The sequence below is a fragment of the Entelurus aequoreus genome, linkage group LG07 (assembly GCF_033978785.1).
Source record: "Entelurus aequoreus isolate RoL-2023_Sb linkage group LG07, RoL_Eaeq_v1.1, whole genome shotgun sequence".
NCBI classification, from domain to species: Eukaryota; Metazoa; Chordata; class Actinopteri; order Syngnathiformes; family Syngnathidae; genus Entelurus; species Entelurus aequoreus.
The window spans coordinates 39,035,072-39,048,764 of record NC_084737.1 but is presented as its reverse complement, the minus strand read 5'-3'; the positions used below and the strand labels follow the sequence as shown (position 1 = coordinate 39,048,764).

Genomic DNA, 13,693 nt, shown 5'->3' with positions numbered 1-13,693 from the left:
TATTACTTGTAATCTGGTAACTGTAGCAGAGAATGTACGACTGCGTTCTTGACACTGGGTTGTTGAAGCTAAATGTGGTATTGAATTTAATTGATAGTAGCTCACTAGGGATGAGCGATATGATCTAAAATCTTTATTGCAATATATATTGCAGGCTCCTGCGATAACGATAAATGATAATACTGTACAACCATTTCAAAACAGGTTACTAAGTCTCCTAATTTAGCTGCTGATGAATGCGATAACAGTGGGTCATTTCCAGTTGTATTATTTCATCAAAACTATTATTAATCTACTTGCTAATTTACTGTTAATATCTGGTTACTTTCTTTTGTAACATTATTGACTGACAGTAAATTATATTTTGCAGTTGTATAACGAAAACACTCATGCATGGGCTAATGATTTGCGTTCTTAGAAAAATAAATGTTTTTTTAAATTTATATAGTGACCTAAGTGGAACATTCCTTAGCATCCTGTGGAATGAGGATTTCCGTGGAAATAGTATGTTTGAGAAAATTCCATCATGGACAAGGGTTATAGTAAACGCTAAAGATAGAATCCTCTTAAATAGACTTTTAGATATCTCAAAGAGAGGAGTGACTGCTAAGAAAGTTAGCAGTCGGAGTAACTGTTATTTAAAAGCCATGCGGTGCGGAATCTCTTGGCCAGCTATAGAAAACGGTGACAGATGCAGTGCATGTGTGTGTGTGTGTCTGTGTGTTGTGCTGATGTCACGAAAGTTATATAATGGCTGTGATGTCATTAAGCCAATCTCTTTGGCCTGATTTTGTGTTGAGTTCTGTTTTAATCCTTAAGGTTAACGCCCTGATGAAATGTGACACGTTGACCTTCAGCAGACAGTCACTTTTAGTCATAGATAAGAATGACACAGCAATGTTGTGTTTGCATTATTTCATTAATTTGCAATACAAAACAAACATAACCAATTTTTTTGTTTGAATGACCATGATGTCAGGTGATTAGTGTAGTGAAAATATGCATGTTGATTGTATGTTGATTTTTGCTATGCACTTAATTATTTTCATAATTGGTCTGGATTCTGAAACTTTGTTCATTTATTTTACTCTAGGACTCGTAATCTGTCAGGCGGGTCTCCTAAGCCTCGACACGCCAAGAAGATCCACTTCATCAAAAACATGAAACAGTACGACACAAGGGGTAGCAGGTGAGACACACACACACGCACACGCACACACACACACACACACACACACACACACACACGCTACCTAAGGCTGCCTCAAATATTACAATCAACCTAAAACTGTCAAGACAGTAATGTATTTAATGTTGTTCATTTGCTACATTTGTGTCAGCATACAAGTGTGTGTTATTGATTGAAATAGATGAACAACCAGGAATAGATTAAAACCTAGACAAGATCTGGAGAAAACCCGCCCAACCCACATTTTGAAATACTTTTTTCAAACCTTTATCATTGAAGCTGCAGCGGGAAATATGATTTTCAATGTAAATTACTGTAAATCATATATTAATGACATTATCCCAATGGTTTCTGAGGCGAGAGCGTCTGCGCTTTTAGGTGAGTTACAGGTCATTACGGTAATTATAGGGATTACTTAACAGTGGGAAAAGTCAATGTTACAAAGCAGGGTGGATGGGGTCTGCGTACAGTGCAGAGACACAGAAGCAACCTTTTGATGACTAAATTTGCAGAAAAGTAATATATGATTGGACATTAAGTGTTTTTACCCTTTACTGCCTGCTGCAAACTGCAACAAACACGGGTTTGTTGCATTTTGATGTGTGTTTGCTTAATTTCAAAACTTTAAATATTGTGTCTATGTTTATATATATATATGGTCCAACCCTCAGTAAAAAATTTTAAACCCATGTGCCTATGTGTCAAAATAATTGCCCATTATTTGCCTAGACCAGGGGTGTTCAAACTACAAAAACTACAAATGCCGCCCTCCGGAGTCTTCAGTGTGGCCCGCGAGAAATCACAAGTTTTACAAGAAGATTGACACACGGCGTGATTTTGTCTAAATTTTGTTGCCTGTTGACTGAATTTGAGTAATATTGCTGCACTCTTGTACTCAATGGTGAATGACCACAAATTTAATTTCAAAGTGACTAGAGCACAGCATCAATTTATATGACTCAATCCAAACAACTTTCCCTACTCATGGTGTAAATTACTTTTAACAAAAAATAAAGTCAACACACGGTCGCACATAAGACACCTCCTGCTCATTGAACATTGTGACATTATAAAATTGATTTATGATTTAAAATTACACACATGTAAATCCATTACAGTGCACAACGGGTGATATGAAAAAAACACTTGTCACACTTACGCATGTTTGGCGCATTTTAGCGGCTTGATATTTCTGATTGATTACAAAACCTTAGAGAGGTTGTCAGGGAAGTAAACAAGGTAGGAGTCGAACTTTCACACACTCTTAATATTTAACGGTTTATCGTTTATACTTCATATTGCATTGTTGTCAGGATCTGATGCGGGGGGGGGGGGGGGGTGTTAAAGTTGAAGTAGTTGAAGTTATGTGTTGTTGTTATGTCTGTTGTAGCTTGCTTCAATCAATGCAAACTGAAGTGTTATAATGGTACAAAAGGCTGTTGTTCCGTCACAATCAACGCTCTGTCATGTGGCAAAAAAAGTGGGTGTGTTTTTGTTTGAGCGCGTGTGTGCATCCATATAACAGCATATTTGCGATTACCCTCGAAAATATGGCTTAATTGCAATTTGTACTGGCAAACTTCTCTTTTCAATTTGGTACGAAATTAATTTGCAGACTTAAAGCATTGCAATCGCAGCTTATTTAAAAACAGCTGTGTAATTGTTATCACAAATACACTCTGAGACAACACGCATATGTTGATACTAACATTCTGTATGGAAGGAACAACAACCCCACAACAGTCATATTCGTGAAGTTCGCAAACAGGAAATTCCAAACCGCACTTCTGAAACATGGAGAGAAGCTAAAGAGTAATAATTTGTACATGAATGAACACCTCACACTATGCATATTCAAAATAAACTAATATCATAATTAAGGCTGTCAAGTGATTATATTTATAATCAGATTATAAGATTAATCACACTTTTGAACTGTGATTAATCATGATTAATCACATGTTAATATTGGTTATGGTTGAGTTTATTTCAAACATGTATACAGATACAATGTGATACATGATATAATTTACATATTCTCATTTCTCTCTACAACTTGTCCAAAAAGGAGTACAAAGAAACAAAACTTATTTATTCCTACCCTTTTTCCAATTCATAGCAATCACTAACACCTTTTTTCACTTCCTGTTCTCATCTTGTAACACAATTTACATCCATAAATTCGAAATACAACATTTCTCTTAATAGTTAAGACAGTCATGATTCACATAATGAGATGAATATCTCATTTTCAACAAAGTTTAAGATGTTTATCAAGATTCTTCTTCCTTGTACTTTGTAAACACTAGTTTGAACAACCTCTTAAACTGAATTATGTTAGTACATTGTTTGACCTATTTGCTTAATCCATTCCATAATTCAATTCCACATACTGATACTAAATGTTTGAAGTTTTCGTGCATATAATGTTTTAAATTAGATTTTCCTCTGAGGTTGTATTTTTTATTTTTTATTTTTAGAATAATTGTTTTTATACATACTTATTTGCTTGCATAAATAAAATTTACTTAGGAAACAAATCCAATTTTGTAGTTAGAACATCATATAGGAAAGTTTTTATAATGTTTTACTGAACTGCAATTCATTGATTTGCTGAAAACTTGGTGACAATAAGTAAAGTAAGAAGTGCACATTTTGAAAGTCTTTGCATTAATATAGCAGACAAGGTACATATGTACAGTATATTAATAGATAATGTAGTAAACACACCCATAAACACCTTTACATAGTGCACCATATACATCTGCATTTACTCTTCCTTAGTTTAACCATTTGCTTAAAAACAAACAAGTTTATTTACCTTTTCAGATGACAGTGCTACGATGGTAGTTGGCGATATGAACGACATTTTGCAGGACTTAGTCTTTACAGATGCTAAGTAGCCTACAAGCGGTGGCTTTCCATTTAGAAAAGGCATTGTTTAACTTATCTGTGGTAAAGTCAGCCAGCATAGTTTGTTGTTCTCGGTTTGCTGTCGATGTAGCATGTAGCAGCACCATCCTCAGGTTCATGTTTCGCTTTAAGATGGTATTTTAAACTTTATGTGCGTCAATGATAAAAAAAATTGTTGCTGCAATACCAACTAATTACCTCAGTTTTTCTAAACTTTGGTCAGAGGTTTTTTTAAGCAAAATCGGGTGCAGAGCACACCGCTCTATCATCACACTGTCGTGTGACGTGATCCCTGCCTGTGCAATGTGCGCCGACTCGTGGCAGTCAAAGCAAACACTATGATTGATTTTCATTCATTTATGATAACGCCGTAGTTATTTTTCATTAATCGCATGTGTTAGCGCGTTAATGTTGACAGCTCTAATCATAATCTAAAATATGTTGATAGTAAAGGCAGTCAAAAGGCTGTTTTGCTAATAATTTCTCAGACTGAACATTAAACAAAACGAAGAAAACCCCACCAATGTAATTAGCAACTATAGACCAAAGTTGGGTAAAGCAAATAAACTTCTCCCTGTTTGACTTAAATAACTATACCGACAATATTCCAATAAGGACCACATATTAATACTGTATTCTTTTTGTTTTAAACTTCTTGTCATTTTCAGAAGATCTGAGCCGTTGTTTGTCTACTAGTGTCATTGTGTTCATCTTAACTCTTTCTCTACTGTATTCTATTCTTGTCCTTTCTTTGTTGAGAGAACAAATCAGACCTCTAGTCAGAGGAACAGAACTACGTGTTCGATAATTATAGACTATAGGCTGATTGTTCTAAAATAGCTCTTACAACGAGCAGAGGAACAGTTGTTGGTGAGCTGTCATTCCGTAGTCACAAAGTGAAGAGAATATGCAGACGAAAAACATTGGAAGTGGCACAGAATTGTGAAAACAATAATGTATCAGCAGTGAAAATCCTTATTACTGTTTGAAATTAGTCATGCAGCTGATTAAAATGTGTGTATTAAATTCTCTGTATGCCATTAAAACGTGCAACCAGACACGTCTAGCAGAGTCTCCTGTCAGAGAGAGTTTCAATTCCCACCTCCGTAAGAACTTTGAACATGTCACGAGGGAGGTGCTGGACATTGAGTCTGAGTGGACCATGTTCCGCATCTCTATTATCGCGGCGGCTGATTGGAGCTGTGGCCGCAATGTAGTTGGTGCCTGTCGTGGCGGTAATCCTAGAACCCGTTGGTGGACACCAGCGGTGAGGGATGCCGTCAAGCTGAAGAAAGAGTCCTATCGGGTTCTTTTGGCTCATAGGACTCCGGAGGCAGCGGACAGGTACCGACAGGCCAAGCGGTGTGCGGCTTCAGGTCTATGGTCATGAGCTTTGGGTTATGACCGAAAGGACAAGACCACGGGTACAAGCGGCCGAAATGAGTTTCCTCTGCCGGGTGGCGGGGCTCTCCCTTAGAGATAGGGTGAGAAGCTCTGTCATCCGGGAGGAGCTCAGAGTAAAGCCGCTGCTCCTCCACATGGAAAGGAGCCAGCTGAGGTGGTTCGGGCATCTGGTCGGGATGCCACCCGAACGCCTCCCTAGGGAGGTGTTTAGGGCACGCCCGACCGATAGAAGGCTACAGGGAAAGACCCAGGACACGTTGGGAAGACTGTCTCCCGGCTGGCCTGGGAACGCCTCGGGATCCCCTGAGAAGAGCTGGACGAAGAGGCTGGGGTGAGGCAAGATGGGGAGAGGCAAGATGGATGGATGGATCCATCCATCCATCCATCCATCCATCTTCTTCCACTTATCTGAGATCGAGTCGCGGGGGCAGCAGCCTAAACAGAGAAGCCCAGACTTGCCTCTTCCCAGCCACTTTGTCCAGCTCCTCCCGGGTGATCCCCAGGCGTTCCCAGACCAACCGGGGACCTGTGATCTTGTACTTTCGGTCATAACCCAAAGCTCGTGACCATAGGTGAGGATGGGAGACCGGCCGGTAAATTGAGAGCCTTGTCTTCCGGCTCAGCTTTTTCTTTACTACAACGGATCAATACAGTGTCTGCATTATTGCAGACGCCGCATTGATTCGCCTGTCGATCTCACGATCCACACTTCCCTCTCTCGTGAACAAGACTCCGAGGTACTTGGGGCAAGTTCTCCTCCCCAACCGGGAGATGGGCCACCAGACCAACACCAAAAATTAATTGGATGTCGCCAAATGTTGTCAAATTGTTTCTTTGTGATTGATTAAGACATGTGAATGCTTCTATTTAGTTTACAACCGACACTTTAAAAAAATTAAGGTTCACAGCATTTACTTATTGTACACGGGGACGTGGCGAAGTTGGTAGAGTGGCCGTGCCAGCAATCGGAGTGTTGCTGGTTACTGGGGTTCAATCCCCACCTTCTACCACCCTAGTCACGTCCGTTGTGTCCTTGGGCAAGACACTTCACCCTTGCTCCTGATGGCTGCTGGTTAGCGCCTTGCATGGCAGCTCCCGCCATCAGTGCGTGAATGTTTGTGTGAATGGGTGAATGTGGAAATACTGTCAAAGCGCTTTGAGTACCTTGAAGGTAGAAAAGCGCTATACAAGTATTTGAATTGAATTGAAGTATTTATTTCAAACCTGCACAGTACAACAAAACATTTACATTTTGGCAGAGACATTTATGCAAGGCTTGAAAAGGGGTTGGATGAAGCAGATGCTTATAATATCCCAGCCCCTCTCACTCATTCCACATTTAACATAAACAATATAATACAAGAACAATACTATACAAACAAAAACAAGAAAAGCTCCTGTACACTAACAATACAATAGTACCACTGTTACTTTGATACAAGACAAGACGAGACAAAACACACACACACACACACACACACACACACACACACACACACACACACACACACACACACACACACACACACACACACACACACACACACACACACACACACACACACACATACACACACACAGGCCCAAACACTCTCTGACCATACACCTCTCTCCCATCGCTCTGTGCTGAGGGCATCACTCTCTTTCCTCCTCGTACTTCTTCAGTACTTCTTTTTTAAACAGTCTTTTAAATTGAATCATGTTAGAACACGTTTTTAACTCTTCCCCTAAGTTGTTCCACAGACTGACTCCACGCACTGAAATGCACATTGACTTTAAAGTTGTTCTAAATTTAGGCAAATATAATTTGTTGTTTCCTCTTAGACTGTACCTATGGTGAGCATCTCTATCCTGGAATAGGTTCTGTATATTGGATGGTAGAGAGTTTTGGGATGCCCTAAACATAATTTGAGCAGTTTTAAATTTGATCACATCGTGATTGCTTTAACTCCACGAATAGTGGATTTGAATGATGTCTGTAGTGAACATTGGACACAATCCTAATGGCCTTTTTCTGCAGAGTGACTAAAGGCTGTAGATGGGATTTATAACAATTTCCCCAGACTTTAACACAATAATTTAAATACGACATAATAAATGAATGGTACAATAACAGCAGAGCATTGGTGTTCAATAAATGACATGATCTCCTCATCAATCCAACACATTTAGCAACCTTTGTCCTCAAGTAACTTATATGAGGCTTCCATGATATATTTTCATCTATTACCACTCCTAAGAATGAATTTTGTTGAACATAATCTATTGGTGTATCATCAATAACAATCCTGATGGGTATATTACTTTTCCGATTGCTAAAGAGCATGATTTTGGTCTTCTTTACATTCAGAGACAATTTGTTGGTATTAAACCAAGTTTGGAGTTGGGGGTTAAATCACCAAAATGATTCCCGGGCGCGGCGCCGCTGCTGCCCACTGCTCCCCAAGGGGATGGGACAAATGCAGAGGACAAATTTCACCACATCTAGTGTGTGTGACAATCATTGGTACTTTAATCTTTAATCTTTAATCTTTAATCTTTTAACTTTATCATCTCCTCAGTTACAGAGGCCAGAAGTTGCTTCATGTCGTCACCTGCACATGTAATGGTTGTATCGTCAGCAAAGAGGATGAACTCCAGCAGTGTTGATACTTTACATATTTCATTGATATACATTATAAATAGTGTGGGTCCTAGTATCGACCCCTGGGGGACTCCACAGGTTATGTTCATGAGTGTAGATTGATATTGGTCGATCTGAACAATCTGCTGTCTCTCATTCAAGTAGCTCTTCAGCCATTTCCCTGCCACTCCCCTTATGCCATAGTTTTCCAGTTTATTTACCAAAATCTGGTGGTCAATGGTATCGAAAGCCTTTTGCAGGTCAATAAAAATTCCTATAACAAATTTATTCTTCTCGATACCATTAGTAATGTTTTCTATTAAATCACTTAAAGCTAATGAAGTTGACCTATTTTGACGGAACCCATATTAACAATCAGATAATAATTTGTGCTTTTCAATGAAGCCACGAAGTCTATTATCAAATAATTTTTCCAATATTTTTGACAACTGTGGCAGAAGGGAGACGGGCCGGTAATTTGTGAAGTGGTGTTTGTCTCCAGATTTGAAGATGGGGATGACTTTTGAGAGTTTCATTTGTGAAGGAAATTGTCCAAGTTGAAAAGATAAATTGCAGATGTGTGTGAATGGTTTGATGATTTCTTCCGCTACATTCCGGACAGTCCTCATGTCGAGGTCATAAATGTCACGTGATGTTTTGTTCTTGCTTTTCTGAATAACCTCCAATACTTCCTTTTCAACAGTCGGAGTAAGGAACATCGAGTAAGTATTTTTTTCAATAAATTCTGTGGGCTGTTCATCATTTATTGGGATTTTTTTTGCCAGCTCAGGCCCAATATTAACAAAAAACATATTGAAGCCATCAGTAATCATCTTCTTGTCACTTATGATTTGGTCGTTCTCAACAAAAAGCTCTGGATAACAAGGACTGTTTGAACCATGCCCAATAATTGTATTTAATACCTTCCAAATTCCCTTTATATCATTTTTCTTTTGGATTAATAGTTTGGTGGTGTATTATTTTCTGCTTGCTCTTAATATGCTGGTTAATTTATTTGTATATGTTTTGTACTTTTGTTCTGTTTTTATGGTTTGATGCCTAAAAAAAGTCCTATATAAATAATTTTTCTTTTTGCAAGCGTTTGCAAGCCCTTTGGTTATCCATGGAGTTTTTGTGGAGTTAGTTATAGTGCATTTTTTGATGGGGCAGTGTGTATCATAAAGTGAGAAAAAAATGTCATGAAATAAATTATAAGCTGCATTTATATCTGACGTTTGAAAAACAGAATCCCAGTTTTGTTTCGCTAAGTCATTCTTAAGTGCTGTTAATGATCGTTCTGTTGTGGTTCTTCGATAATAGTCACTATTTACAGGTTTGGATGTTTTGCAGTTAATATTGTACACCATGAACACTGGTAAATGATCACTGACGTCACTCACTAACAAGCCTCCAGTTACAGTCTGTTCTACAATGTTACAAAATATGTTGTCAATAAGTGTGATGCTGTGTGTTGTGATTCTTGTGGGTCGTGTGATCAATGGGAATAAGCCCATGGAGAACATGGTGTCAATAAAGTCTGCTGTGTGTTTGTGTTTATTAGGATTCAAAAGGTTGATATTAAAGTCACCACATACTATATATATTTTTTGTTTGTCTTAAATAATTTTTCCATCCATTCATTAAATATTTTCAAGTCGGATCCTGGTGTCCTATAAACGCAGCTTACAATAATGTGTTTCCTATTTGAAAATGATAATTCCACAGTGACGCATTCGAAGAGTTCCTCAACAGCTAAACACATATCATTGACAATACTACAGCTGATATTTTTGTCCACATACAGAGCCACACCTCCTCCTCTCTTATTTTTACGGTTGGTACAAAACATTTCATACCCATTTAATTCAAACTCATTACTTGTATTCTCATTCATCCATGTCTCTGAAACACCTATAATATTAAATGGAGATTTGAATTGATTCAAATAGTCCTGGATATCATCAAAATGAGAGTATAGACTCCTGCTATTAAAATGTACTACAGATATGTTATTATCTTGCATAAATGTTTTATCAAATGTGACGTCAGTATAATATAAACAATCATTGCTGGTGTTTTGAGGAGCATTTCTATCTGGATCCATTTCGCTCATAAATCTTTGTGATTTGTAGTTGATGTGGTCTGAGAAACTGATCGATTCCAAATTGTGGGAGTTTATCATGTCTTCATTCTCCTCTATTTCAGAGGAAAATTCACTATCAGAACTATGCATTTAGAGTTATTTCAGAGTCATGAAAAGAAGAAGAGGGTGTGTGATCATGGTCAGATAAATAATTCCTCTGTTCATGAAACATAAACAAGAGAAGAGGGTATATGGTCAAGGACTGTGGGCCACAGACACACAACACAAACATGCACACAACAACTGGACCATTCAAGCAAACACATAAACAACCTCTCATCCACACACACAAAACATACACTCACACACTGCAGTCAATAAAATAAACATGGAAAAACAAAAAACAAAAACCTCCCCCCAAGAGCTTCTAAATATCCGATCGCAAAAGTAAAAAACTAAAGAAGTAATATTAACCTAATATATATATATATATATATATATATATATATATATATATATATATATATATATATATATATATATATATATATATATATATATATATATATATATATATATATATACACATATACACACATATATATATATGTATATGTATATATATATGTGTATATATATATATATATATATATGTATATATATATATATATATGTATATATATGTATATATATATATATATATATATACACATATACACACATATATATATATGTATATGTATATATATATGTGTATATATATATATATATATATATGTATATATATATATATATATGTATATATATGTATATATATATATATGTATATATTTGTATATATATATGTATGAGGCGTGGTAAGTATCACATATTTAATATGGAACAAATTCAAAATGCAAAAAAAAATTGTTTCCTAAATAATTCCCATTCATCACACCATTTTCGTAATTAGGTTCGGATACCAAACAGAAAAAGCAAACAATAAAACTCTTATATATCTTCTATGTGTACAAAATAATATTGTGGTTTAATAAAAAAAAGAAAAAACAGAAAAAGAAAAACAGTCACGTGGCAACATGACGCGTCAACGACTCAGGAAGTAAACAGATCCATGCCTGTCTCCAGCACAGAAGCACAACGATGTATAACCCATTTATCATTTATCATTTACACAGAATTAACAATTTAAATGCTCAGTCAGTTTACTATAGCTACTGTAATGTGACACAATCTTTGGGTAATCAATTGGAAACTCACTTCTGCTATACAAGCTTAAAGGATGCATCATGTTGCTTCATAGGGAGGATATAGTTTGGTGAAAAACATCCCCAACATTGTTGTTAAAGGGGACTATTGATGCTTTCAATCTACATTTAACACACTCCCTTATGGTCTACATGATATGTATTGAATATGCTTTGGTCTAAATTTTGCGCCACAGTCACATATATAACCCTTTTTCCGAGTATGTCTGCAAGTGATTTTTTTTAGGTGTTCCCAAATTACATATGAAACCATGTCCCCCCTCTCCAAAAGTATACATTTTTCTTTTAAAAATGTACACTGTTTATTGGCCCTGATATTTGGTTTTAGCCTTTTTTTTTTTTTTTTTATAACAGAACAACATCAAAAGACACAATATATACACATTTAACAGTATTTAGTATTTGAAAAATAATAGTAATTAGTTAAGTAGATAGTAATAACTGCTGCTCAAGCACCAGACATTTTGCCCTGCATGAAAAAAGTTCCCTTTTTATTGAAGCCTTTTTTATAAATTAATTTAAGAAAAAATTACTCTCATTGTCAATAATTCTCTGCAAATATGTTTCGATATCTGACAAATAATTGTTCTCCGGTCTGCTCAGCTAATTTCACTGCGGTGCTCATGCGGCCACGCCACGCCTTTCTCGTCATCTAATGTCTGCTCTGCTTATCTGTCAAAACTTCTCATTTTTGCCAGGAAATCCAGTTTTTGTCCTACTTTCCTTGTGTCTTGCCGCTCCTGTTTTGTTTTCACTATTGCAGCAATGGAGACGCTCAACAAACCTCCACCTGCAAAACTCGGAGCATGGGCTCATTAATGGAGCATGCAGAGTTTAACGTTCTGTGGTTCATTCAAACAACAACGCGGCAAAGATGGACGGACATGAAGACGACAGAAAAGATTTCTTTCCCAACAATCCAAACTTTGTGTAAATATCTTGACTAATTGGAGACTTATAATATATATGAAAAGAAGAGCACGCAGCAGCTCAAACATTCTCATATTTTCTGTAACATTCAGAAAGCAATGATGTCAGTCACCTGGAAAATTTTAACATATAATGAAATAACACAATATAATACATATATATATATATATATATATATATATATATATATATATATATATATATATATATATATATATAAGCTACGTGAACGAGCCCAGAATTGGTTTTACTTAAATGTTTGCAATATTTCAGGGTTTCTCAAAAGGAAACCTTACAATCTATTAAATATATAAACTGCCGTAAAATTGTATAAAATTGAGTTGATGGCGAACAATTGTGATGTACAAACGTGTAGAAAAATCACTTTTTTTTTTAAATACTCCAAAACCCAGTGGTTCAGAGACTTCCAAAACTGTGTGCAAGTTCACGCCTAAATGCATGAACCTTATGAGTTGCCGCTTCTGCATTGTTAAACATGAGTATCTAACATAGTAACAGCATTTGTTAGTCTACCCCGCAACAAAAGGAAAATCACCTTCGGTCCCCCTTAAAGACAGTCGTTAAGCAATAAAAGTTAATGTTTTTAGGGGCGGCGTGGCTCGGTGGGTACAGCGGCCGTCCCAGCAACTTGATGGTTCCAGGTTCAATCCCCACTACCGCCCTCCTAGTCAATGCCGTTGTGTCCTCGGGCAAGACACTTTACCCTCCTGCTCCCAGTGCCCCCCACACTGGTTTAAATGTAGTTTAAGGACTTAGATCAGGGGTCGGGAACCTTTTTGGCTGAGAGAGCCACGAAAGCCAAATATTTTAAAATATATTTCCGTAAGAGCCGTATAAAAAATGTTAACACTTAATACAACTAAATGTGTGCATTTTTAAGTTAGACCAACATTTTTAGAGTATAATAAGTTTCTTATTATTTTTAATAACAGTGTTTTTTTTAAGCTAACCAATAATAAATAAAATACTTCTTACCATTAATGCGACTTCTGGTGCTGCATGGTTTTGCTGATGGCTTTGTAGTCTGGTTGATACGTGGTTATTTTTAACACTGTGATTACCAGCGGAATTATTCATTACTTATCGTGTTAAGCAATGACAGCTACGATTTATCTGAGAGCCAGATGCAGTCATCAAAAGAGCCACATCTGGCTCTAGAGCCATAGGTTCCCTACCCCTGACTTAGATAATGGGTTTATGTAAAATTTAATGTAAAGCGCTTTGGGTCTCTAGAAAATAGCGCTATATAAATATAATTACCGGTA

At 36.8% G+C, this 13,693-nt stretch overlaps 1 protein-coding gene across 1 annotated transcript in view; it reads left to right on the top strand.

The window, feature by feature from the left end:
- The window catches only part of cables2b (Cdk5 and Abl enzyme substrate 2b), a 68,289-nt gene that overhangs the window by 36,991 nt on the left and 17,605 nt on the right, over positions 1 to 13,693 (top strand). Inside the window, exon 2 of the mRNA XM_062053550.1 lies at positions 1,094 to 1,189. Within this exon, the coding sequence (XP_061909534.1) occupies positions 1,094 to 1,189 (96 nt within the window). The remainder of the gene's footprint in view (positions 1 to 1,093; positions 1,190 to 13,693) is intronic.